Below are 27,533 nucleotides of genomic sequence, written 5' to 3'. Positions count from 1 at the left end.
GGGTATAGTGTATCATCACTCGCAGCAAAATCTTTTAGCAGTTCCACAGCACATTAAAGGACACTGAATTGGTGTATTAGTTCTAACAGTTATTTGGTGGAATCTTTAAGATTTTCTCTATATGAGATTTTGTCATCTGCAAACAGACAAGTTTACCTCTTCCTTTCTGATTTGGACGACATTTATTTCTTTTTCTTGCCTAACTGCTCTGGCAAGGACTTCTGGTACTACGTCAAATACAAGTGGTGAGAGTGGGCACCCTTGTCTTGTTCCTGATCTTAAAGGAAACGCTTCTAACCTTTTGCCGTTAAGTGTGGTTGTAGCTGTGGGCTTGTTTTTTTTTATTATTATGTCGAGGTACATTCCTTCTATATTTAATTTTTTGAGAATTTTTATCATGAAAAAATGTTGAAACTTAAATGCTTTTTTGCATCTGGTGAGAGTATCATATGATATTTATACCCTTTACCCTGTTGTTATGGTGTGTCACACATATTGATATGCGTATTCAAACCAAACTAGCGACCTGTGAACAAACCCACCTGATCAGTGTGAGTGGTCCTCCTGGTGTGCTCTTGAACTTGGTTTGCTAGTATTTTGTGAGGAATTTTGCATCTATGTTTATCAGTGGTATTAGGTTTTAAGTTTTCTTTTTTGTAGCATCATTTATTTAGCTTTCATATTAGATTAATGCTGGCCTGAAAATAAGTTTAGAAGTCTTCCCTTCTCTTCAGTGTTTTGGAAGAGTTTGAGAAGGGTTGACATTAATTCTTCTCGAAATGTTTGGTAGAGTTCACCAGGGAAACCATCTGGTTCTGGGCATTTTTTTGTTGGAAGATTTTGATTACTAATTCAAACCATAATTTGTTATTGGTCTGTTCAGATTTTCTATTTATTTGTGATTCTAGGTCATATTTTTCTAGGAGTTTATGCATTTCTTTTAGGTCATCCAATTTGTTGCTATATAATTGTTTATAGTAATCTCTTACGTGCTGCTGTATTTCTGTTATATCTGTTGCCACTTTTATTTCTGATTTTATGCATTTAAATCTTTTTTCATAGTCTAGGTAAAGATTTGTTGATTTTATCTTTTTAAAAAAGCAAGTCTCAATTTTGTAACCTATGATGATTGCATTTACTTCTGCCTGGTCTTTGCTCTTCCCGTCCTGCTAACTTCGGGACTGGATTGTCCTTCTTCTTCTAGGCCCCAGTGTGGATGTTCTCACTTGCTATTTTAATACCTAATTTTATGTTTGCAATATTTCCCCAAATAAATTGTAAGCTCACTGGTTTTGTCTGAATGTCTAAATGTACTGTTCAATATGGAGAAGGCCATATAGTCATCACCGCCATTCCTGAGCTCATTAGTCTGTTGTTAAGTAGTCTAGTATCAGGGACTAAGGTAAAAATAGTTAATATCGTCTTGGTACAAGTTTAATGGTTTAATTTGTTTTAACATATGCGTGAGAAGATACAAAGTTGAAAAAAGAAACTCGTGTCAGTTTTATTTTCTTGCAATAAAGTAGTGAACAGCAGAAAAATATCAAAAGTGGTCTTAGCAAGAGAGTAAGCGTGGTGGCTGGCTGGGCGGTGGCCACACGCTTGGGTGGCAGTGCCTGTTTACGCACACCTGGGGCAGCCCCCCACCCCCTCCCAACACACCGCTCGAAACGGTGGCATTGACGTATCTGCGCTACACCCTATTTTATGCATAAAGTCGATGATTTCCTCTGTTCTTGCATAATATTTTTGTCATTTTCAGCTTTAACTGTATGTGATTTTTATTCATGTTTTCTTCAGATATTATACATGGATCTGAAAGTAGAAAAATATATTAAATTAATTAATAATCATAATCTTTTTTATGGACTAATAAAACATCAACCTGATGAATATTTTAGGATAAAATAAGATTATGAAACAATCTAAATAGCTAATTTTAAAATGTTTAGTCTTTTTATTGAAGTATAGTTGATTTACAATGTTTCAGGTATACAGCAAAGTGATTCAGATATATCTATATTTAATATATATATATTCTTTTTCAGATTCTTTTCCATAATAGCTAATTTTTGTTAACATTAGCCAAGTACTATTTTTAGCACCTTGTAAGTATAAGCTGTATGAAACCTTACAACGTCTTCGTCGAGTTGTTACTCCTAGTTCATACACTAGAAAACTAGTTACGCTTTCCAAGGTCACACAGCCTGTTAGGTGGGGACGATAAACGTGGACCCAGCAGTTCAGCTGGAGAGTCTTGACCGTCTGTCTCTAACACACGCAGTGTCCACAGTAGTGACTGCACACGGAGCAAGGTCATGCTAAGCTATTCTATGTGGTAAATGGCCCTTTTTCCTCCTTTCCTCGTTCAGCTAGCAGTGGTTACAAACACTCCAAATTTATGAACATTCCACCATTTTAAATCTATGTTTATATTTTTCTCTTATGCCCACAATGTGGAAGAACCACAGAAAATCATAATCTTTCTAAAAGCTTTCTATTAAAATGCAACTATATATATACATTAATTATACAACATTTCAAAACATAATCTACAAGCATTTGGTTGTTGTTAAAATTTACTTTTTCCTAATCTGATGCCCCCTTAGGTGACCAGCTCACCGCTGGGTAGTCCTGCGGCCACCAGCCTCCAGGGAGGCTGGAAACGTCCTCTCGCTGGAAAGGCACGTCTCCAGATCAGACGGGGATTTTCTAACACTAAATTTGGGGGTGGGGGACAAGCAAGGGTTTGGTGTATTAAAATACCACATATTGAACACTTTTGATAGCAACTGTACTTAAATACGGTAATTGTGGTTTCATTATATTTGAAAACATTGTTCTGGGAAGGGACCAGGAGCTTCACAAAACTGCCAGGAACCCACAGCAGAAAATAGATCAAGAACGCCTTTATCTGGCGAGTTCCAGACAGAGACCACTCCACCCGCTGGGCCCCACGGGGGTTCTTAGGTGGCGGTCCAGCACGGAAAATGGACAAGCTGATCATACTATGTATCGTACGGATTACTTTCACTTAAAAGATAAACTTTATGTTCTAAAGCAGTTTTCAGCTCACAGCAAAACAGCAGAAAGTGCGGATTGTTTCCATGTAGTCCCTGCCTCCCACCACACCCGCAGCCTCCCTCACTACCAACTTCCCAGCCCAGATGGGGTACTTGCTACATGAGGGGGCAAGGGCAGCGCAACATCCACGCTCACGCTGGGGCTCACTCGGTGTGTGCGTTCTACAGTGGGCTTGGGTTAGTCACAGGAAAAATACACATTTGGTCATTCAGATGACCAAAAATGTATGAGAAATACATATTTGTGGTTTCTTTTTTTTAATTGAAGTATAGCCTACTTACAATGTTGTGTTAGTTTCTGGTGTACAGCTTAGTGACTCAGTTACACGTACGTACCTGTATTTCTTCTCATACTCTTTCATTATAGGCTATTATAAGGTGCTGATGATAGTTCCCTGCTGTTTATTATTTTACATTTAGTAGTTAATATCTGCAAATCCCAAATTCCCAATTTATCCCTCCCCACCCGCTTTCCTCTTCTGTTTGTTTTCTGTGTCTTTCTGTTTTGGTTTTTATCCGCAGTTCCTGGCTCATAGCTCTCCAAACCCTTGGAATTTCCTGAGAGGTAAGAGAAAAGTCATCTTTATGCTAATTCTTTTACTAATACCTCAACTTTGGGGCAACGTCTGTCTGTTCCTCTCCTGGGAAACAATATCATCAGCTCACGACTTCTTCCTTCTCCTCCCCTCCCTCTCCTCCAACATCTAAGCTTATTGAATATTAAGATCTTTTTCGGTGTTTACATTTGTTCTTTTAAATATATTTAGGATTCTACTATTTCATTTCAGCTTTACATTATTTTTATTTGATTTCCACTTACAACCTATGAGTGAGGAAGGAAGGAGGGAAGTGAGGAAGATAAAACGATTGCGAAGTCCATCAATCAGAGAATAGATCGATCCACATAAACTGATAAGGTGACAGGTCTGTAGGTGATAGGTAAAAATAGGTAAAAATGAAAGTCTTAGAACAATATACACACTATGATATATAATATTTATATATCTCACTTCATATATATAAATTAAAATATGCATGTGTGTATATAAATACACACTGAAGTGGGTATATTTACGTCTGAAAGACATGGAGCAAATTATTTTCAGGGCTAATCTCTGAACTGAGGAAATAGATCCAGCGTGTTGGGAAGAATAAAGAAAATTTTCTTTCTTTATTCTATTTACATTTGTATTGTTTGAGCTGTTTACAATGCTGACAAGTAGCTCTTATATTTGGGAAAAAAATCAGTTTAAAACTTGGAATTCTTATGATATCTGGTTATAGAAAAAAATGACTTGATGCTAAATAAATACATAACTGAATTCTTATTTTTCTCTCAAGTTATTTTTGAACGTATATAAAAATAAGTTAAAATCTCTGTCAGATTGAAACCAGCCTGTTGTCTAATAACTGGTCTTCAATTTGCGTTTGAGAAGAAGTATTAGGCAACCCTCCCAGTTTATGTTTGACTTTTTACTCTTCCCGTTTTCTCCATTTTTCCTCCAAAGAAATCATGCTGAGTTGCCCTGAATCCAGTTTTAATGTGTGATGTTCTCCAATGTTTTGACCTTTTTTTTTTTTTTAACAAAGAAATAGACAGCTGTCTATGAATTCTTAACGTCCCTTTGAAAAATTAAAGTTTCCCTGTGCAGAAGCGGGCCGCGCCACTCTGAGCTTTGGAACGCCCTAGGGGCATCCCTGGGTTAGCCACCCTTTCATCTTTGTCACAGAAACCCTGTCCCACAAGGATGGCACATCACCTAAGCAAAGTGTGCTTTCATAGTCACCGTGATAAAAACTGTCCTGCAACATAAAGTTCTCTAAAAAGCAACACGTTGGGTTCCCAGGAAAACAGGCTTTGCGATGGAAATTAAGAGCCAGGGAGGTTTTCTGGGAGGACTATTAGAATCCACACCTGTGGACGGGAGAGGAAGGAAGCAGGTAAGAGAGGGTGAGCTGCAATGAAGTTTCAACCAGTGGTATCAGCCAGCTCTCTGGGGAGCTCTGGAGTGGGGCTGTCCTGAGTAGGAGTGTGGGGTCTTTATAACGCCTGTTGACCAGCCATTGGTGCAGGCACTCTGGGAAGAGGTTATAACCTTGGGAGAAAAGGTTCTCTTCCATGAGGCCATCTCCTCCGGAGCTGACCGTGGAGAGCTCCCAGCAGCTGAGAGCTACGTCTTGTTTGTGAAGGTAATCTGGGTGGTTGACCACAGCTCTGACCGCAGGAGTCAACGGCTTGCTTCATAACATTTACTTGACCACCCCACAAATAGCTTAAACAGAACCTTTCTGAAACTAACATCTTCGTGCTAACCCCCGCTCCCGCATATCATGTCTTCCCCCAGCTCCTCCTGTCACGCTTCAGTGGGCATCCCATCCCCTTAGTCAAGCCAGAAACCTCAGTCCTCCACCTCACCTCCCACCCCATCTAATCATCTGTGACGATTTCACATCCTAAGTCTCTCTTGCGCCAGGCTGCCTAGCACCAGCCCTGCTCCCCGCCCCCCGCCCCCCGCAGTGGGAAAGCTGTCATAGTGTCCTTGGATGATGATTTCCCTAAGCTTTTTCCCCCAACCTGCACTTTGCTCCTTCGGCCCCGTCTGTCCTCACTGCAGTCAGCGGTGTCTTTGTGAAAACCCCTGTAAGCATCTCATTTCAGGACAGCTTGCTGACTCACAGTTTGATTATTAGCCTCGGCACTAACAGAACAGTTGATTTCAAAAGTTCTTTACACTTAGGAAGTCTGAAGGGCAGTCTCTTCTGAATTTAATAAAATAAGTCCTCCAACATAATGTATAGTTTCTCAGCCCAAGTGTGCTCGGTTCTTTGGTGTTGACATAAATATTGAGTTGAAGGTAGCAGAAAATGCTAACATTAGTGAAGACAGTAAGGTCAAATGTGAATTTTTGCACAGATATTCAAGACAACAGTATAGTCCAGTGAGTGGGCATTAGGAACCAGAAATATTTTGATGTGCAGGTTGATTTTTTAATAGATCAAAGACATGTAACAAAGATTAGGTCGCATGTCAAATTATCCAGACCAAAAATGAAACAACATGTTCTGCCTTTTCTTTATAAATAAAGAAAATGTTCAGCATAAACACGTTAGATTCAACTCTTCAAGCAAGCAAAAACTTAGAGGTTTTTAATTCAACATTTTTCTTCTAACAATTATGTTTTATAAAGGATTTTGTGATGTGCTGACATACTATTCTTCTTTCTGCCATTCATTTTTATGTCTTTTAGGGTTCTTGATAAGACAACATCCTTGATAAGAAAGAAAGGGAGGAGTTGAAATAAACATCATTTTTGATCAAGTATTTATTACAATCTTAGCCCTTCAACATTTCAGATAATTAGTCCTTGTTTTAAGGAAGTACTGACAAAAGCAAGTAACCATCCTTAGAAAATTATACCACCAATTTCTTTTTAAAACTCATTAACTACAATAACATTTTAATTTTTGTCTAAGTTACTTATTTCTTTTTCTCTAAGAATTGAGAAAGACAGGATATACTAAAACATGTAAATAACACATAAATTTTTCTACCACAGTTTTTACCACAATTAAAAATAAAAGTTTCCACCTGTGTTTGTCTTATAAAGTTTTTCTAGTGTTCAAAGTATCTAAAAAGCTGACCTCCTTATGTAGTTCATAAAGCTCATTGTTGATAGCCACTAGAAAAGTACCATATGCACTTCGCCATAAATCATTTAAAAAATATTTTAGTTGAACACAGAGTGTAATTTCCATTTTATAATGTATCTTCAAAAGGATCAAAATATGATCCCATGAAATGAATGACATTATTTCACTGCATTCTTTTAATATTTTTCTTAAAAAGGAAAGGGGTTATTTTCGATTGATCAAGTAGTAGAAAATCTACTTTTTAAATTGGTACATCAGAAACACTTCAGAAGGAAAGTCCAAAATCTTGTATAGAATTGTGTTTCTGAAACAAAGTACCACAATTTTAATCATTGTTACTAACATGCTCTTCCTTCAGAAGAACGTTTCTACAGCTGTGTTTCCAGTTCGCTGCTATGTATTCCTGAACCTCGACTGGGAAGTGGGAGAAAATGTGCTTCTCTCTTATCTCAGCACTTATAGGTTAGTTTTTCCACATTAAATATTGCTCATATAAATGGATTTATTTACCCGACTGCCAAAGTGTCACAAATGTCAAATAGCAAACAGGGCCTTGACTTTAGACAACACAGAAAACTTGTTGAATTAATACTTCTAGGAGTTCACTTGGTTTAAAAAGTTAAACAAAACATAAATTTTTTTCCTTTTTAATGACCATAAAGGAAAAGTACTGGAGAATGTGATATTTCTGAAATGTGTAACATAATAAATCTCATGAATAAGTCTGACCAAGGAAAGCAAAGCAAAACAAAACAAACCAGCTGCAGGCACGAGCCTCTCTTACCTTTCTCTCTGAATGCACCTCGGGTACTTTAACTGCCCTCGGTCACACTGCACTCGGAGCTCAGAGCCCATGCTAGGGAAGTCGGATATGAAAGTATTTCTCTTACAAAGAAACTCAACATACTCGCCGTGGAAAATATAAGGCCTATCGTCAAAATTCCATTTCAGGAGTAAATTATTATTTTCCATTGTGATGAGAGATAAGGTGCAAGGCTCTGAAAAAAAGAAAAAGGAGCAGAAAACTATCCTGATGCACCTCAGCACTAACAGGAGCCACTGAGTCACCTTCATGACGACCTTAAAGCTCCCAGGCATGAGAGCTGCCGGTAAGTTAGTTAGGGTTAATGTTCAAGGCAGAAAACATGCTCACTGGTCGGGAGGGTAGAGCTCAGGGGCAGAGCACGTGCTTAGCATGCACGAGGTCCTGGGTTGGATCCCCAGTGCCTCCATTAAATAAACAAACAAATAAGCCTAATTCCCACCCCCCAAAATAAAACATAAATAAATAATATAAATAAATAAATAAAAATTTAAAAGAAAATATGTTCAAAGTTCACAGAAAACAGTCTGCCATTTATGTCTGTTGCCTTGAATTTGGAAAAAGGGTACGTCCTGTCAGTTACTGAGTTTTTCAAAGACAGAAAACAAAAACAGGTGTTTTTTTTTTTAAAGAATACTGATAGTTACCCATAGTCACTGAAATCACATTCTTTTTCCTTTTTCTTCTTCAGAAAGTTCAAATAAAATACCCACGAGACAAATCATTGATTATTGGACAGATAGTATTTTTTTGGAAATGCAGAAATAAGCTGCATACTCAACACTGACTCAGACTTTATGACCTGATGCATAAAGGGTATCCAAAGTAATTGACAATTTCTTCTCTTTTAAATTCCCCATTATTAAGAAATATCAAGATTGGACTGAGATGCTTTAAATTCTAAGCTTTGACAGTATTATTGTGACCTTCTCCTTGTGCATTAAAACGAAACAAAATAAAAACTTAAGTATAAGGATATCCAACAAACTTTTTTGTTTTTTTAAGATAAAAATATAGGTATTTTTAAAATGTCAACTATCAAATCATTTCAGAAAATGGGGCCACTTGTGTTCTCATTTGCCTCCTGGGTGCCCCAGCACTAAGCCGTGGCTTCTGAGAGCAATGAAAGGTCCAGATTTGCTAACACAGCGTATCAAACCTGTAACCGTGACACATCAGAACTCTACCCAGTCACTCCCGACAAGCATTCACAGATGCCACGTGTCCGACGTTGCGCCGGACGTGCTCCAGATGGGGGACGAGTGGACAGGGATTACTAGAAAGAGTCTAATAGGGTCTTTATAGTCGCAGCCAAATTGTTTTGAAAATGAGGCCAAACGGTGCTGTCATGTAGAAGGTCATTGTTCTACAAAACATGCAGTTTAAATTAAAACTAGTTACAAACTGATCCACGGAACTTCTGCTCTCAGCTGTGACAGAGAAGCCTGTACCAGACCAGCACTTCTCCTGAGAACTGGAAAACCTGAAAACAGGCCCTTCCCATCTCGGCCCCCGCCCAGCCCCGATCTCGTGCTTTCCGTGGCGCGCCAGTCACACCAACGGCTTCTTCATCCAAAGCCCCCACCAAACCAGTGCCCGCTGTGCGGTTTGTGCTCAGAAAGCACTAGATCGAGCTGGGCTCTGGTTATGTGTGGTCTCCAGGAAAGAAGAGAAGCCAGTCATTAAACAGGCACACTAATAAAACCACACAGATGCACCCAAGTGAGCATTATGTTAGTGTTACAGCAACTCAAGAGAGAACGGAAAGGGAAAGGGAAAGGTGCGGTTCGGTTTTGCTAAGCAGAGAGCGCACGTACCTAAGCACAGCGGCGGCGCCGTCCACGCGCCCTCGGAGCAGTAGGCCTCCCGGGACCCCTGCAGGAAATAGTGTTCGAAACACCTGTACTCCACAGAGGAGCCGTTTTCATAGGTGCCCGCCGTTGACCCCTTGATGACTCCATTCTTAATAAGTGGGGGAGATGCACACGTTCTTTCAGATTCTGCAAAAATAATCGTTAAAGTCATGAGTCGCTAGGACAGGCACCCAGCGCTTCCACAGTTGCTGCAGAAACAAGGGCAGGTGTTTCAGTAAGGGCGGTTTTAAGACAACGCTCAAGTGACTTTTAAATATTGAGGGCATTTCTGCCATAACTTCATACCATAAAATTTATGATGACAATTCGAATCTTGTCGTATGAAATGCACATTTAAAACTAGCAAAGTATTAACAATCATGATTGCATCTTTCCGTTTCCGTCAGCCCAGAGTGAAAGTGTGGAAGACCCCTCTTGAAGCCATGCTTTCTGTATGTATTCTCTTCCCTTTTTTCTTGGTAAAAGTGACCGTCCCGCATCCAGGGAGTACACAGAATCTCTCCCTTACATCCAGCCCTCCCTGCGACCGCTCCCCAGGACACCCCGCTGAGAGCGAGGTTCACAGGGGTGTTGACTGCCCGCAGGAGGGCGAGCCGTCCTGTGACAGTCCGGCGACATTTACAAAGCCTCATGATTTCTCCCTTTATAAAACTGACTCCTAGAATTGAAGGGTGTCAGCAGAACCACCCTATTAAGTGTATGTGCTGACTGGAAATGGACCAGATGGTTCCCAGTTGTACAGACAAGGCGGGCAGCAGATGACTGACTTCTGCCTTGAACCCAAGCGGTGATGTTGATCGGCTGAGACGTTGTCAGGAAGCGCTATTGGTTTACCTTTCCTAACGCATAAGGGATACTTCACTCGTCCTCTGTCGCACTGCACAGACAACTCCGAGAGCGGAGTTGGTGGGGGCAAGTCATATCCCTGCTTGCACACAAAATCGATCAAGTCTCCGTGTAAGATCTTCCCTTCATACTGCCACTTCATCTCCAGGTTACTTCTGCGCATGTCGTCCACATTCACAGTGCACGGCTCTGTAAAACAAAGGCTCTTTTTAAAACTCACTGGAAAAATATGAAAGTGACACATTGTTACAATAAAAATGGTGATAAGCATCAAAAGCTGTATTTTATATGGACCATCTGTCATCATTAAAGCTCTCTGCACACATACATAACAAAGTAGATCCTTTATTGCTATCAAATGAATTTATGTTTCATATTCTCTTCATTGTATCATAAATTAAAACCACTTAATTTGAAACGTTAAAAACAAACAAAATAAATTAGAACCATCAACCACTTACGTTCATCATAATTTCCTTCCTAAAAAATAAAACTCTTGAGCTAGAAAATGCATTTAGTTGTATAATATTTGTGGAACGCTTACCACTCGGTACACATCAGTGAATAAAACATGTTTTTATTTGCTCAACAAGAGAAAACAAAGGTGACCATTCAATCGAGGAAGCAGTGGCAAAGAAAGTTACTAACCCCACGCTCTCCCGGGGAAAGCAGTAGACTGATTATTCTTCTCAGTGCTCCTCAGCATTCTGAGGACAGCTGAGAGACCCTGAGGACTGCACTAAGGGGAAATTTCAGTTAGGAGAAAGGCAACACAATGTAATCAGACCCCAAAATATAAAAATACTTAATGCCACTGAAATGCACACTTAATGACAGTTAAACGGGTAAAGTTTTATTGTTCTTATTTTGCCACAATTTTTTAAAAAAGTAGTGGGGCAACAACTAGTACACTCCTAAACGCTAAGATATTAGGGATTTTTTGCTTACAGAACTGATAAGGGACAATATTTGAAAAAAAATTTATACAAAATCATTTTTTCCATGCATAAAACATTATATGAAAATCACATAAGGATACAAACACAGGGGGAGGGTACAGCTCCGTGGCAGAGTGCTTGCCTAGCAGGCACAAGGTCCTGGGTTCAATCCCCAGTGCTTCCATTTAAAAAATAAATCTGTTAATAAAATCTAACCACTCTCCCCCAAAAAGTATAAAGATGCTGTATGTCAATTATATTTCTATAAAACTGGAAGGAAAAAAAATTTTTAAATAGATTACAAAGAATACAAACACAAGGGTGAAACAAATTCAGTGTGTTCTTCTACAAGCAGAATAAGTTCCGGGGATCTGATTACAGCATGAGGACCAGAGTCAGCAGTATTGTTTTGTACCCTTGAAAGTGGCCAGAAGCTTAAATGTTGTCATCACGACAACCAAGAAAATTACATGCGGTGAAGGATATGTAAACTAATCTTATTGTGGTAATAATTCCACAATATATTTGTGTATCAAATTATCACATTGTACACCTTAAACTTACACAATGTTATGTCAAATGTATCTCAATAAAGCCAGGGAAAAAATCTTTTGGTTCTATGCGTTCTCTGTCTTACCTAAGCAAACAGGTGGGGGTGACCATTTTCCTTGTTCACAGTGAGATACCTTTTCTCCCCTCAACAGGTAATACTCATTGCATCTATATTCCACCGAGGATCCTGTTGTGTAGCTGGTCAGTGCTTCACCAACAACAGCCCCGTTTATTACAACAGGGGGAGCATTACAATTCTCAGTATTTTCTAAGAAAAAGAGGTTATTTTAAAATTAACGTGGACTTACAAGGACATCATGATATAATACAGTTACCCATACAAGAGCACTTCAATATTTGTACTATGTAATTTAGGACAACTGATTTCTAAATTCACCAGAAATGAGAGAAACGTTCAGCTCAAGTATTGTTAAAATTTACTAAGTGAAAGTAAATGGCAAACGTTTTGCCTAAGAACAAGTATGCATATTTTTCACTTTTCTTGCTTATGAAGAAATCATAATATAGATAATCTTAGGACGTACAGAAAGGTAAACAGTGTTCTTTAACCTGAAGATTATGGTCAGTTCTAAAACTATCCTTAGTCACTATCCATTATGATTTTTCCCTTTTCATCCTTCTTCATCTCAGATCTCAGACAACCCAGGGATGAAAATTTCCGTTTTTCTCTCTGTCTTCAGAGTCTTTCCCTCATTCTGCTCATTTCTCCAGCATGCTTAATAGCTTTTCTCTATTGTGTAAACATGTTTGTGGAGGTCCCTCCCGGACCTGATCAAGAAACGAGAAGGCTCACAGGAAGGGTAGCAGACGGGAGCGGTACCGTGGCCTGGCTGTGCCCCTCGGGGAGCAGAACGACCAGGCATATGGCTCAGAAGGGCTTATTAGGGCCAAGCATGGCCCGACGCAAAAGTACCACCATCAGGACATTCAAAACTTGCTTTAGTTTCCCACCTCTTTACCTTGGATTATGATCTACAGAGGCGCCACACACTCATGAAAAGCAGCAGAGCTGGTGCTGTGCAAAGGCACCGACTTGAAAGGCCTCTGAGCAACGGGCCGGCGCTGCAAGCGCGCTGCGAGCGCCTCGGGACGGACACGCTCGCCGCAGGCTCAGCGTCCGCTGCAGCCCACCTACCCGCGCACGCGGGGGGCGCGGTCCACTGCCCACCGCGACAGGCTATCTCCGGGGGTCCACGGAGGTGGTACCCTGGTGCGCACGCGTACGTCACCTTATCCCCGCTGTGGAAGCCCCCGGAGGAGGGCTGCGCCGCCGCGTTCTCAACGAAGGGTGGCTCGCCGCAGGCCACCCGCTCGCCTGCCTCTGAAAAGGGACAAGTTAAAGAGAGGAGACCGTTTAGCTCCACCCACAGATTTCATTTTCGGGAAAGCTGATTTGAGGTGTTGCTGACCAACGCATTTTGGAGGTTCTGTCCACTTTCCATTTTCACAACGCATCTCCTCTGGCCCCTGCATCTCAAAGTGCAGTTCACACGACAGCCGCACCGCTGCCCCGTGACGGTAAGTGGCTGAGTGCGTTTGAACGTTGGAGTTCGCAGGCAGAGGCGGAGGGGGACACCGACTTCTTCTTCCTTACGGAAAAATGTCGGGGTATTTGGTCATATAATTACAGAGCACAAAGCCTAAGATTTCATAAATTGTCTGTCGTGCCAAGGACCATAAGAATTGTGGCAGACAGACTGGGGTCACCCCTTAGATCCCCACATCCTGACCTGCACTTCCTTGAGTCAAGCCCCCACCCCCACCCCAACAAGAGCAGGAAGTAGGACCTGCTTCTAACCAGTGAACACAGCCTGGAGGGTGGGATGTGTGATAACACACACGTGCTGATGCAACATAATATTGCAAGACCATTCTTGCCCAGAGACCCTCTCCCTGCAGATTTTGAAAGGAAGCAAGCTGTCTCCTTGTAAGCTTCCAAATGACGAGGGTCACAGGGCAGGGGGCACACCAGTGAGCAGCCAGGAAGAGACCAAGGCTCTGCTCAGCACCCTGCCAAGCCCTGAAAGCTGCCAGCAGCCTCAGTGAACTTGAAAGCAGACTCTTCCCCATGCCAGCCTCAGATGACACCGCAGCCCTGCCTGACACCCTGACTGCAGCTTGGTTAGACACAGACACGGAGCTGGTTCAGCCACACCAGGAACCCTACCCCACGGAAACTGTGAAAGAACGTCAGTGTGTGGTTTTTAAGCTGCTGAGTGTGTGGTTCACGTGCCAATAGAAAACTAAAAGAAGCAAGCATTCTACATTCTTTACCTCCTTTAATCTTAAAATAACTGCTAAGTGGGGACTATTACATCTCCCATCTGATGGAGAAACTAAAACTTACAAAGTAAGTGAATAATGTGTAAGTGGTGGATCTATTCCTGAACCCGTGTCTGAATTAAAATCCCCTGCTCTTAACTGTTCTAAAATACTGACTATGTTAAGTTCCCATGGCTGCCGTGACAAATGACCACAAGGTAGTGCCTTAAAATAGCACAAATCTCTTCTCTTACAGCTCTGGGAGCCAAAGCCCAGGATCGGTTTCACTGGGCTGAAACTGAAGAGTCAGGAGAGCTGCACTCCTTCGGGAGGTTTTAGGACAGAAGCTGCGTCTTTGCCTCTTCAAGCTTCTGGGGGCTGCCCGCTCGCCTGGGCTTTTCAGTTCTGCTCTCCCACTCCGACCTCTTCTCCCATAGTCACATCTCACACTCAACCTTCTCTGGTTAGATCTCCCTCTTCCTCTCTCATACTTATGATGCATGTGATTACCTTTAGGGCCCACACAGGTCATCCCAGATGTTATTCCCACCGCCATTCCTTACATTCACCACGTCTGCAAAGTCCCTTTTGCCATATAAGGTAACACTCGCTGGTTCCAGGGGTTAGGATTTGGGTGTCTTTGGGGAGGTGGGGGTGTGTTGGGAGGGCAGGAGGTGTTATTCGAACCACTACACTGCCTAGTCTGCATCTAACGACTATTGACTAGAAAACATAGCGGGAACGTTGGCACCAGACTAATTGGGTTGGGGGAGTGTGGAATTGGTGAGAAGTATGTCTGCCATTTATTTTTGGAATAATATGCTACAGACAATTTGCTAATAATCTTCCTTTCTACTATTAGACCACTGGAAATTTTAAAAAGACTATTTTTAACAACAAAAAATTAGTCATTGTTCAGTGCATTTAGAAATAACAGCAGTTCTGTGCAATCCCATTATGTGCTCTTGGTCACCCCTCTTCCACACCTTCCAGCAACTGTTTCAGATCCTCACCACTGTCTTCCAAGTTTTACTTCCCCATCTTTCTCCTGCGTGTTAAAATGGCACTATTTTCTACATTACAGAGAAAATGGAGGCGACCAAGCCCTCCACCTACCCCTTCCCTCCCAATCCTCAAACTCCCATTTATCCTTTAAGGCTCAGGTCAAACACCATCCATCACCTCTGTCACGCTGTTCCGTACAGTATCAATTGGAGGCTTTAAAGTTGGTTCAAATACTTTACACCTGACTTTATTCTACCGCTTGTCACACTGTATCAGTTACTCTGTTCTCTGTTTCCCCTGCTGGACCAGGACCTCCTTCATTTAGCACTGCAGGTGTGATCACGTGAGACTGCATTGCTGTCTCCTAACGGGCGATCACACCACCTGCTTGAACACATCCAGTGACAGCAACGTAACCACAGACATTCCATTTTAGGGCAGCTCTTACTAGATGACCTCATTTTTCATTTTCACTCTGGGAAACATTCTGCTGCTTTTTTCTGCTCTTTCCCCCACTGTTTTAAAAACAGCATTTTCACATCAGAAAACATGTGGCCAAATAATAAGAAAGTACCTTCATATAGCTGCTAACTGGGGACAACTGGATCAATTATAATAAGAAAAGTTTTTCTTTATAGTAAGAGATTTGAAATTTATAATGAGATTTTTAAAAATATGTTTAAAACATATATCCACTCTACAAACTAATATAAAACTTAAGATTTCTTCAGATTAAATGTGTTTAAGATTGCAGAAAATAACACTGATCTAAAAGGCAGTACTTATTTTTAAAAATATCACTTGGGACAAGAATTAGATGTCATCAGAGACTTTTTTTTTTTCATAGAAATTAAAGCTGATTCAGACATGACATTGTATTTGTGTGAGTATTAAATTTTAAAACTCACCTTCACAGACAGGAGATTCTGGATACCAACCAAAGTTATAGCACTGAATTAGGTCAGATCCACTGAGATAATAATTTTTATGACAGAAAAACTGAACTACGTCTCCTTCTTCATAGGTTTGCTTTACAGGATGAAAATAACCATTTTCTATTAATCTTAAGGAAGAGCATTTTAATTCTAAAAATGAAAGAATAAAAATACAAAGAAGTGTTATTTTTTTTGCTGGAACAAAATCCACCTCCTACTTATGTGCCACATCTGAACTAGAAATCAGCAAATTTGCCATATTTTGTTATTCACAGTAAAAGCTTGTCAATTGATGTATTTATTAAATAACATTGAGCTTTTCTGATTTTAAATTATCTGAGCTAAAAAGAATTTTTCCTATTTGAGACGTTGAAATGATCAAAGCCTACTATCAACGTCATTAAAACCAGAAACAAAGTATAAAAGAAGGAACATAATTAGCAGGCAACTTGTACCCATTTCTGTTCGAGAGGGAGTTTCAGAGTGAAAGCAGCTGTGTTCAAAGTGAGAACCTACTGGCACATCGTGGGCGGAGAGCCCACCCGTACGAGTGACATTCCACCTCCTCCGTCCTCTTCCCGGAAGCTGTGTGGTACCCGGGGGCACATTCATATCGTACTTTGTCCTTCACTCTGAATGTTTTCTGTGTTGTGGAATAATTTCCATGATGTAATTCAGGGGCCAAGCACATTTCTAAAAAGAAATTAAAGTCATTTGTTTTATGAACTTTATCATGAAACCTAGAGTAATTAAAAAGAAATCTCAAAAAGTGTTCTCCCTGAATCTTAAGAATATATGACAGAAGCAACTCTTGGCAACATTGAAAAACAGTCAAAGTTTCCCTCTGCTTCTCGCTTCCCTTTTCTCATGCACCTTGTGTCCTAACCCCAGCCGTCTTCTGTTCTTACAATTCTAGTCCCGTGTGTTTGACCAAAAGCCATAATTCAAGAGAAGGCTTTTGCAGTGTTTCTTGATGATATCCCATTTGTGGATTTGTATAATTTAAACAACTAACAACATGTTAACAAAGTATATATATATATATATATATATATATATATATATATATGTATTTGTATATATGTGTGTATATATATACAAATTATTGGATTATTTTTAAGTTTATATGATATTGGTTTATAGTATAAAATAATGTGCATTGTTTTGAATTCTTCTCTAATGAAGGAAATAATAATTATGTATGTTGCAAAAAATATGTTCATTAAGACTCTTTCCTTTTATTCCACTCCAACTCCTTTTTTTACCAGTAGAAAGTAGGAACTCCTGGAGTAGGTGTGGTAGCAGTTGGGAATCCTTGGATTAAGGAAACACTTAGCATTTGAGAGAAATAATATAACAACTTCCTGCATCCAGAACAATTATATTAACAATTATATTAAATAAAAATGCCTACCAGTACAAGAAAGCACTAAACTCACAGGCCCTTATCTACAGATTTAGGAGATGACTCTTAAGCACGTACCATGTTCCTTCCTACAGGCTGGCTGAGAGGACCATCCATCAGGGAGGCACTGAACCACTTCTTCATCCTGCCCTGCAGTGGTTTTATATCCTGACGAACAACCGTAGCGCATGTTCTCTTGAACGTTGTAAGATAATTTTGTATCAAAGATGTAGCCGTTTCTCAAGTCAGGCTTAGGGCATTTTTCTATGAGAAAAAAAATTTCTTTTCTAAATTGATGAAATGAAGTTTCTCAAACGTTTAACATTATTCTTGGAATTTTAAGGAGAGAGAGGAAAAAATGTTCACTCCACAAGTTCTTGATTTAGTTTAATTTTGGAAATACCCTGCATGTTGTGCATCAAATTTCTTTAAATGTGGATTTAATTTGATACCGAAATTCTTGGTATGTACTAACTTCAGCTCTCAGAGTCATTCCTACCCCTACCTCAACTATTTTAGAAAATATATCCAGAGCTCTTCCTCTAACTAATTGTCATTAATGGCAAATAAGAGGAATTTCTTTCGGACTTACTTTCTTGGTACTTTTGAGTCCACTGTGTTTGATAATTTTTAACATCATGTAACTAAAGAACATATACCTACTGTGTGGATCCTTAAACCATTCTGCAGACAACTTAGTGTGAAAACTGTGTTCATTCATTTTTTTCGGCATCTGATGGGCTACCTGCGTGGCAGGACTTCAGACAGAGTCAGGCCACATAGACTGTGACCGAATCACAGACGTGTCACTCAAAGCATATGAGTCCAGAGTATTTTAGTGAAGACTTGGAACAGTCATGTGTTGGATATCACATTTACCTTAGCATCGTATGGAGTTCAATCATTTTTTAAGCCTCATTCATGGACCCCATAACAAATCAACCCAGAAAGGCAAAGAGACTTGCCCAAGGTTCACGTTTGTTTAAATCGATGTCGTACTTGCTGTGTGGCAAGCACTTTATAAGGATTATCTCATTGAAGCAGCATGATTCCCATTTTATAGCTGAGAAACTCTGGTTCAGAATGTTTCAGCCACTTCCCAGTCGTGGAGGGGGATTCACAGACAGCAGTCCATTCGCAGAGGGTGTGTCTTGACCATGACACTACAGTGCTAAACCCGCCTCATCCTGCTTTGGCCCCTACTTCACTGCTCTCACCTCCAATCTAGAAGAGTCAATAAACCTAGGGTGTTTAATTTACCCTAATGTTCTAGATATAAGTGAGATTTATTTACTAGCATTAATCTATGGTCCATGCTCACACTAAAAGTGCAATGCTCACATTTATAGTCTGTCCTCAGGTCATAGAATGGATAATTACCCCATGGACACATTTACTGGACATATCAGCCGCCATACTGACCATATCCACTTTCTCTTCTAAATGAAACAGACTCAAGTAAAGCCCCCCCCTTCCTCTGCAAAACAGGGCTTCGGGAAGCCTTCAATCGAGAGAGGCCACTGGACCCAATGGGAGCCAGCTGACAGTCTGACTCCAGCATGGCCTGACGTGAAACATTGAGATGCACTAATCAGGCTTCTTTTTCACAAGTGTGACCTCAAAATTCAGGAAAAAAACATTTTTCAATGGGTATTCGAAGAGGAGATAGTTGGCATACCAAGGAGAGGTGATGCTTTGAATGATTCAACATTAGAATAATAATTTGTTCATCCTTAGGCCAATATAAAGTATTTTTCTGGCTTTTGCACAATTATCTGTATAAGTTTGCATTCCTTGAAGTAACTCAGTGCTGTTCCTTGCAAAGTGATAACAACAATTTCAATAATTATCCTTATCCTTTTCACAGGGTATTATTAAAAACAGATGGAAAAGATCACATTTTAATGAAAGACATGATTTACAGAATTTCAGGATATGCTTTCATTTTGTAAGGAAGACTATGGCCAATGATTTTGTTCTTATCCACCGAAGGTTTAAACACCTGCCTTATTTCACTGGACCCAGTTTTTACAAGCTGATCAGTTTGCACATTCGCACACTAGCCAAGCCCTTCGACTTACTGAAGCACCGCGGTTCTGGGTACCAGCCGGCCGCTGTGCACGTGGTGCGAGCCTCTCGTTTCCCCGTTTTAGTTGTGTGACCGGCCAAGCAGGAGAAGGTCAAATTCTGATTTACGCTCATCGGAAAGTAGTATCTTTCAAAAGTATAGTAATATTGGGCAATCCGTCCATTTTCCACACTTGGAAAACCACAGGGTTTCTCTGAAATGAGTAAATGTCAAGTAAATGTCATTTAAAACCATACAATTTGTGATCAAGCTGCAATACATTTGAAAATTCAATGTGTTTGCATGTACTTCAGTACTTATTTTTATTACCTAAATATTTGAAGCATGTTTGTGACAATCCTTTTCCATCAGAATTAATCTGCCACCAACCCCAACACTTAACAGTCAGAATAAGTCTGGGCAGGCTGCTTCCTCAGAGAAGCTTTTCCTGATTTTGTCAAACAGCACTTCCTAATAGAAATATAACTCAAGCCACGTACGTAATTTTAAAATATCTAGAAGCCACGTGAATCAAGGGAACAGTTGAAGTTAATTTTTCTAACAGGTTTTATTTGACCCAATATATTAAAAGTATTTTTCTTTCTAAGTCTGAACTCCAGTGTGCATTGACACAGCACATCCCAATTTGGACTAGCCGCATTTCAAGAGCCACATGTGACTAGTGGCCACCAGTATTGGACAGAATTCTAGAATAGATGAGGTTCTCCTTAAGATATTTGAAGTTACAGATTTTGAAATGAATGACTTTTGTTTTGTTTTGCTTTTTAAGAAAAAGATGGACAACCAATTAAAAAATAATTAAAAGACTTGAGGGAGAACTTCACATTGAAGTGGTGAGAAATCTAGTAAGGAAGCCTCAGCCTGACCAGTCACCAGAGAGACGCAAGTTTAAATGACTGTGAGATAGTCCGCACATCCACTGAAATGACTGACACGGAAAACAGAGACTCCCTCAGTGGCTGGTGAACACGCAGGGAAGAGGGAACTCTCAGACCACTGCAAGTCAGTATGAACTGGTGCAACATCTCACGAGAAAACAGTTGGGCAGTTTTTGTCAAAGCAGAATATGCATAAACCAGATCTGTGCAGCCAGACACAGCAGCCAAGTGACAGCAGAAAATAAACGCACCTCAGACTGTGCACATGGGAGATACCGCACAGCAACAGGGATGGTGGATGCTGAGGGCAGATCCCACAGACACACGACTGAGTGAAGCCAGTCACATATGAGTAAGTGTGTGATTTGTAAATTGAGATCTAATTCACATAGACCTTTATACTAATTTCAGGCATATGACATAATGATTCAGTATTTGTATATACTGGAAACGATCACCACCATTAAGTCTAGTTGACATTCATCACTATATATAGTTACAAGTTCTGTTTTCTTATTCTGAGAACTTTTACAATCTACTCTCTTTGCAACTTTCAACGATGTGATACAGTATCATTAACTATCGTCAACATGCTATGCATTACAGACCCAGGACTTACTTATAAGTGGAAGTTTGTACCTTTTGACCCCCTTCACCTGTTTCACCCCCCCAACCCCCATCTCCAGGCACCCAGCTGGGGGTGCTGGGTGTGCGGTGGCTCCGGCTGGGCTGACCTTGGCTGTGGTTTGAAGGAGGAGCCCCAGGATGGGGCAGGAGATGGACTGGCTCCAAGGCCAGCAGAGATGACAGTGCTTCTGACCACAGCTGCTCAGAAGCACCGCCGGGGCCCGGAACCATGGAGAAGTCCCTTCTGATGCCCCAAGGCTCCAGCCACACCACAGAGCAACATGAAACCCGTTCATGGGAGGAGGAATCAGCAAGGCCTGCTCCAGCGAGGATGTGGGCAGCACTAGCAGCCAGTCGCTGGTACCGCACGGCCTCTGGTGATGCCCTGGGCGGTCCGAGAGCTGTGCCGGCCGAGCGGAGCCGGGCGGGAGCCAGAGTCAGCCCGCGGGTGATGGAGCCGAGGCTGCCGCTGGTCGACGGTGGACCATAGGGCCTGACGCTGTTGGGCAGGCTGTGCACCTGCAGCCGTCTCCGCGCAGACGCAGGACCCAGTGGGCGGGGGCGGGGGCGGGGGGGTGCTCTGGGAGGAAGACCCGGTGCCCAGGGCTGTGGGCAGGACTTTCCGAGAGGACGCTGACCTAACGGAACCCCTCCTGCGCGGCACGGCAGACCCGCTGCGAAACTCTGCTGAATCTTTTCTTTTTTTCTTCTCTCCACTCAAACATGCAATAACTTTATTTGCCTTTGGTTGGCTTCTCAGGAGGGGCTGGGCTGGCAGCGGCCTGGGCTCCACGCGCCCTCGGTGACCTGAGAGGCAAGGACCAGAATCGAGGCCAAAGGCCGAGGACTGTAGATTCTGGAGGCGGCAGTCAGGCCAGGCGGGGGCAGGTCGCCTGTTCCTCAGGCCAGCATCCCGCACCCAGCCTCAGGAGGTGGGCAGAGGGGAGCCCCTGACCCCCACCCTTGGCGCTCATCCCCGCCCATGCTGCGGGCATGTGGTCTGCAGAGCCTGCGTCCCCTGTAGACGGCCCTCCTCCCGTCCTCTGCCCCTTGGCCAGGATGAAGAGGAGGATGCCACAGGGAGGGCGTCGGCCCAGGCCAGTCCCCAGCTCTCCTGAGGCTCCTGCCCTCTTTCTGGGAATGTGTTCCGGCTCAGGGGGTGAGGGGCAGGCTTCCCCCTGCTATCTGGGGAGCTGGGCTTTGGCAGCGCCGCCCCTGTTCTGGAAGACCCGTCAGCCCTGAGTCCTGAGAGCATCCCTTTGGAAGCTTCCTTCCACCTAACCGTAGGCACATCACCCCGCGGCCAAGTCGTCCGTGATCAGAGAAGTCAGGATGGCGACTTGGGCATTATCCTTAGAGGAGAATTTAAGAGGCTCCGGGTTCTGGCTAATTGATGTTCTATATATTGATCTGGGTGCGGGAAGATTTCATAACCACTTATAGAAGGGGATCTTATGATTTTTGCAATATTTTTGCACTTTTCTGTGTACATTATACTCCAAATAAGACATTTATTTAAAAAAAAATCCATCCTTAACGATGGAGACCTTAAAATCATAAAAACACTTAAACAAACCCTGGAGCAGTCCCTCAGGGCTGGGCTGGGAGGGCACAGAGGTGTGGGGAAGAAGGGCTGGGCAGCGGGGACTCCCCTGCCTGCAATGCCTTAGGGGTCACAGTCAACCTTCCTGCTACCCAGGAGACAAAAAATAACAGCAGTGCCAGCGCAGGGCTGGGGGACGTGGGCAAGGAGTTATGGGTAACAGAACCCTCCAGAATCTGATGGAGGGGCGGAGCAGATCATAAGCATGTGCAGGGGCACCCCTGACCCTGAGGATTCTCAGCATTTTCCATACCCAGACCACCACAGTTTACAACCAAGACCCTTCAGAACTAGCAGTGCTCTGGTGAACACAGAAGGGGGAGGGGAGCAAACAAGGGCCAATCCTAGGTGGTGGCTTCAAAGACTCTCTGTCCAGGGGCACGTCCTGCCCCAGGAAGTCTCGTTACCTGTCCAAGTGGCAGGTATGTCTTGGGGAAGGTGAATTTATGAGAAAAACATAATGAGAAACAGGAGGAGCTGAACCACAATAAAAGAAAGTCAGCCAAACGGACAATCAATGCCCAATGGAGCACAAGTAATAAAACAGGATCAAGGATTTCAAATTTGCATAGTGAATATCCTTAACTAGACACAGGAAGGTGCTGGTGAGATAAAGAAGAAATAAGCAGAAGCTCTAAGCATGGAAACATGCTACTTAATGCAAACAGCCCCATTAAATGTGGGAAGTAGCAGAATGGTTGTAGGCAAATTGGCACACTAGAATATAAACTTTGAAGATTCCAAGTTTATGACACCAAGGTCTCCATGTGCACAATTACAAAGGCACCATTCACACTGTCTGATTCAGACGTGCATAGGGGGGAGGCAGGGAACAGACACTGTAAGGCAAAATTGTTGAATTTGATTAAATTAAAATTAAGGATTTCTTTCCATGAAAAGTATTGTTCACAAAACACACACATCACAGTTTGGAAGAAAAAAACTGCAATGTCTAAAACTGACAGGAAGTTAAAATGTATAATCTGCAAAGCTCCCACAAATCAACTATTTAGAAGCAGAAGGCAGAGAAAAATGCTAATCTGATATAAATCAGGAAATCAAGAAAAAGAATTGAGCCATTGTCCCACAAAGGAGTAGATACTGGCCAGAAAAAGTGTCGCAGAGAAATAAGGTGATGACAGGACAGAATTCATTTCTGAGTTGCTCGTAGTTAGGAGGAAATTCGAGGGAACTCTGTGTCCACCGTTAGGAGAGTGGATAAGCAAATATATGAAACACTACAATACGACATAACACCAAGAGCAACAAACTAGATTCAGCAGCAGGGAAATATGTTTATATAATAAAAGTAAATGGAAACAGTAAGGGGATAAAATCTACGGCAAGCTTCTGTTCATGAGAATATATAAAATGCAGACATAGTTTACAAAGATATTTGCATATTTAAGGATAGATCAAACACATTATAGTGGGTCCAAATTGGTCCTCCAAGAAATGGAATTCACGGTTTGGAATAAAGAGGGAAAATGTATCAAAAAAGCAAAAGTGACACCTTTCATAGGCCAGTGATGATTGTATGAAATGAGAAGTACAATTAACTCAGTCTGGCCCCTAAGTTTCCCGATGGGGATGGGGAAAGCATGGGCATAAGAGATGGTGGTCCCTGTCTTCAGGAAGCTGACACATTTTGTTTGTGTGAAAGAAGATTACATTCTTTACATTATATATTACATTCCTTATATTATATACATTCTTAATATAATATTAATGTGTATAATAATATAACATATAATGTAAAGAATATAACATTAATATCATATCCACATAATAATTAGAAAATCAGCCAGAATATTGCAATGTTTTCATGGTATAGATAATAGACAGTTGTATTATCTGCTTTCCCCCTATTTAAACAGAAAAATAAAATCAAGAGAAACTGTTCGCGCAAAAGTTCTCTTATCGTAGAAGTAAATATATCAGTTAAGATGAATGCTATTCATTTCAGTTTCATAATTTCAATTTCAGGGCCTCTTGGTAGAAAATTTATAGTAAATTATTCAATTAAAAGACGATTATAATTTGTAAGGAATTTTATTTCAACAGATTCCCTGAAGTGTTTTAAAAGAGCCTTATTGCTGTGGTTTCCTATTTGGGGTGAGCCTTTTGCTGCCACCCACTGACCTGCCTGGTTTCTTATCCGTGAAGGCCAAGAACGCCACTGACTGTTCCTAAGTAACCGCCAGCTGGCCTCGCTCACACAGCCATCCCACGCACTAGGCAGTCCGCCCACGAAGCCTTCCACAGCGCGGGAGGCCACGGGTGTCACTTGTCTGGACGGTCCTGATTTACCCGTTTTCCCACAGGAGTGTTGACAAAGCCCGTTCCCACTCTTAGAAGTGTCTTTGTTGGTGAAATCAACCCTCCGGCCCTCCTACCAACACTACTTAACGGCTCCAACCGAAGAATAAATCCGGACGAAAGCCAAGGTGTCAAGAGGCAAGAGTATTGCTGGCGCTTTGCCGCCACTTCTTTCCCGAAGTTACCGCGTTAGCTCACGTCAGGAGCGCAGAAGTGGCCCTGTACAAGTTTTGCGCTGTTAGGGATGGGTTCTAGTCTGAAATTAGAATTAAGCCTAGCATACAAATTCCAAGTGTTGGCGCTCGTAGCCTGGAAATTCTTTAAAGTATTTGGGTCCTGGTTTCCTATGCCCTCGGAACTAGACATGCAAAAGGTGTTTTATTTTTCTTTTTGTCTTGTTTTGGTTTTCAAAGTTATATTACTCTGCAAATAGTTCAGTAATATTCCCCAAAGAAAAAAATCCTGTCTAAATATTACAACAAATTATGTTTATAAGAAATATGTTCTTAATAAAATTGGTATACATAAATGAAAGACTATATTAAATGCTCAAGAGAAATGAATGTTAGAATTTCTCTTGATAATTTTTAGACAATAAAGAATATTAAAAAGTTCATTTTACCTTCTGCATAGAGTTCTCCTGAGATGATTAATAGGATAATAACAGCCAAGTCTTTTGATCCCATCTTCAGCGGTGTGCTTAATAAAGGTGTTACCAGTGCTACAGCACCAGGGACCCCTTGTTAAGTACACAGTACTTCTCCTGAAAAAAAAAAGTTAATTATTTACGACGTCTAAGTCCCTTTGTAACAAGCCTTGTATTTCATTTAAAATAGTTTAGAAGAATACTAAAAATACACAGTTGTGTTAACTGACATTACTTTTCATGCCACCGTCCACAAAGAACACACTAAGCAGTGAGGGCGACAGTAAGAGCAGCACAAATCATTAACTCAGGCTGCATAAAAAACAGGGCACATTTTCCACTTGAATTCCCTACTGTAAGGTCAGAGAGTAAAGTTCACTTGTGGCCATTGATTTCTTCACCATCATCGATCAAATGAAAGGATGACCTTAGGTACGTGAGATAATGGGTCCCTGATATTAACATTCGGTACAGTCTAGACTGCACTGTGAAAGGGAAAAGCGATTGTCCCGAGCAGTGATGGAGTACTTTCAATAATACTATTGATGGCAGTGTCTGCCGGTGAGAGGCTTGTATGCCATGATAGCCGATGAGATAAGTGGTGTGCTAAATTATCATTTATGGAAAATGTTTTCAGCATCCAGTAGGCACCAGGACATGTTCCAATCTTGGGTATACAGAGGTGAAAAAATAGATTCCAATGATGGCCTTCATGGAGTTTACATGCTAATGGGTTTTAGTTTAAACTACAAAATAATACTGTGATCTGTGAACTATTATCATTTCTTTTTTTTTTAAGTTGAAGTAGTTACAATGTGTCACTCTCTAGTGCCCAGCACAGTATCTCAGTCATGCGTATACATGCGTATATTCCTTTTCATGTTCTTTTTCATTGAAGGTTATTACAAGATAGAACATAGTTCCCTGTGCTATACAGAGGAAATTTTTTATTTTTTTATTTCTTAAATCTATTTTTATCTTTGGTGGCTAACATATGTAAATCTCAAACTCCCAATTTGGGAACTTTTATTAAAATGCAACATATGAAGAGAGAAGCACATGTGCCATGAGTGCACAGATCAAGGGATTCTCACAAACTGAACAAATCTATGAAATCAGCATCCAAGGGAGAAATGGGATACACCCTACCCATCCTGCCTGAAGCCACGGCCTTGGTGCACCCACCCCCAGGGTAAACACAACTTCTCGCAGCAGAGGTCAGTTCTGCCTGGTTTTATTCCACGCACCTCAGATACATCCTGTGTTCTCTGTCCAGCCTGCTGCAGAGTCCCGAGAACATTCTCTACCGGAGGACCATCAGATTTTCTGACATGATAAAGGTAAAAAGCCTAAAGAAAATATGAGTATACCAGGAAGAGACTAAAGGAAATGAAAACAGTGAGGATTTTTAATAAAAGCGTATTTTTAAACAGTCACCTCCTAGTGGTATTCTAATTCAATTAGTTTTAACATTCTAAATATTATTGGACTGTGCACCATGTGAACAACTCAAATTCCGATGACTTTTATGGGGGAAAGTGGTAATTAGGTTTGTTTGTTTATTTATTCATTTAATGGAGGCACTGGGGGTTGAACCCAGGACCTCATGCATGCTAGGCTGTCCTCTACCACTGAGTTATGCCCTCTACCCACCGTGATGTTTTTATGAGCAGGGTTCCATCAAAATGGTTCCAATGGCATCAGACCAGTGTAATTCAAATCCTGACCAGTCACTGGCATTCAGCAAGTCAGTTAACATCTAAGCCTCTGTTCTGCCTGTGAAGTGGAAATAATGACACACACCTCACTGGGTTTTATACAGGTTTAAATTAGAAAATATATTTAAAACAGCCTAGAATCGTCATTGGTAAATATTCAGAAAAGAGCTTACTCTACTTGTTATTATACCCAGTACCAAATTATATTTATCTAAGAAACTGACAGGAAAATTGCTACATAAAAAAATGGCAGTAACA

At 41.3% G+C, this 27,533-nt stretch overlaps 1 protein-coding gene across 4 annotated transcripts; it reads right to left on the bottom strand.

Moving 5' to 3' along the window:
* Positions 1 to 1,479: 1,479 nt before the first annotated feature.
* F13B (coagulation factor XIII B chain) lies at positions 1,480 to 25,886 on the bottom strand. 4 transcript variants are annotated; one of them, XM_045517636.2, is made up of 13 exons: positions 25,793 to 25,886; positions 25,534 to 25,674; positions 19,477 to 19,677; positions 17,474 to 17,659; positions 16,507 to 16,683; positions 15,964 to 16,140; positions 13,198 to 13,377; positions 12,924 to 13,109; positions 11,853 to 12,035; positions 10,266 to 10,466; positions 9,375 to 9,557; positions 7,519 to 7,732; positions 6,048 to 6,352 (listed from the first exon to the last, which is right to left on the bottom strand). In XM_045517636.2, exons 2-13 carry the CDS (start codon positions 25,595 to 25,597, stop codon positions 6,328 to 6,330), a joined length of 1,977 nt encoding a protein of 658 aa, XP_045373592.1. In that variant the 5' UTR covers positions 25,598 to 25,674; positions 25,793 to 25,886; the 3' UTR covers positions 6,048 to 6,327. The 4 variants fall into 4 exon arrangements, with proteins under 4 accessions (XP_010954592.1, XP_045373592.1, XP_045373591.1 ...); XM_045517635.2 differs by having other exon boundaries at positions 25,788 to 25,880; XM_010956290.3 differs by lacking the exon at positions 6,048 to 6,352 and adding an exon at positions 1,480 to 1,815 and having other exon boundaries at positions 25,534 to 25,823.
* Positions 25,887 to 27,533: the final 1,647 nt, after the last annotated feature.

This window comes from Camelus bactrianus, chromosome 23, assembly GCF_048773025.1.
Source record: "Camelus bactrianus isolate YW-2024 breed Bactrian camel chromosome 23, ASM4877302v1, whole genome shotgun sequence".
NCBI classification, from domain to species: domain Eukaryota; kingdom Metazoa; phylum Chordata; class Mammalia; order Artiodactyla; family Camelidae; genus Camelus; species Camelus bactrianus.
Note: the sequence above shows the minus strand (reverse complement) of the source record. Positions and strands in the feature narration are given on the sequence as shown.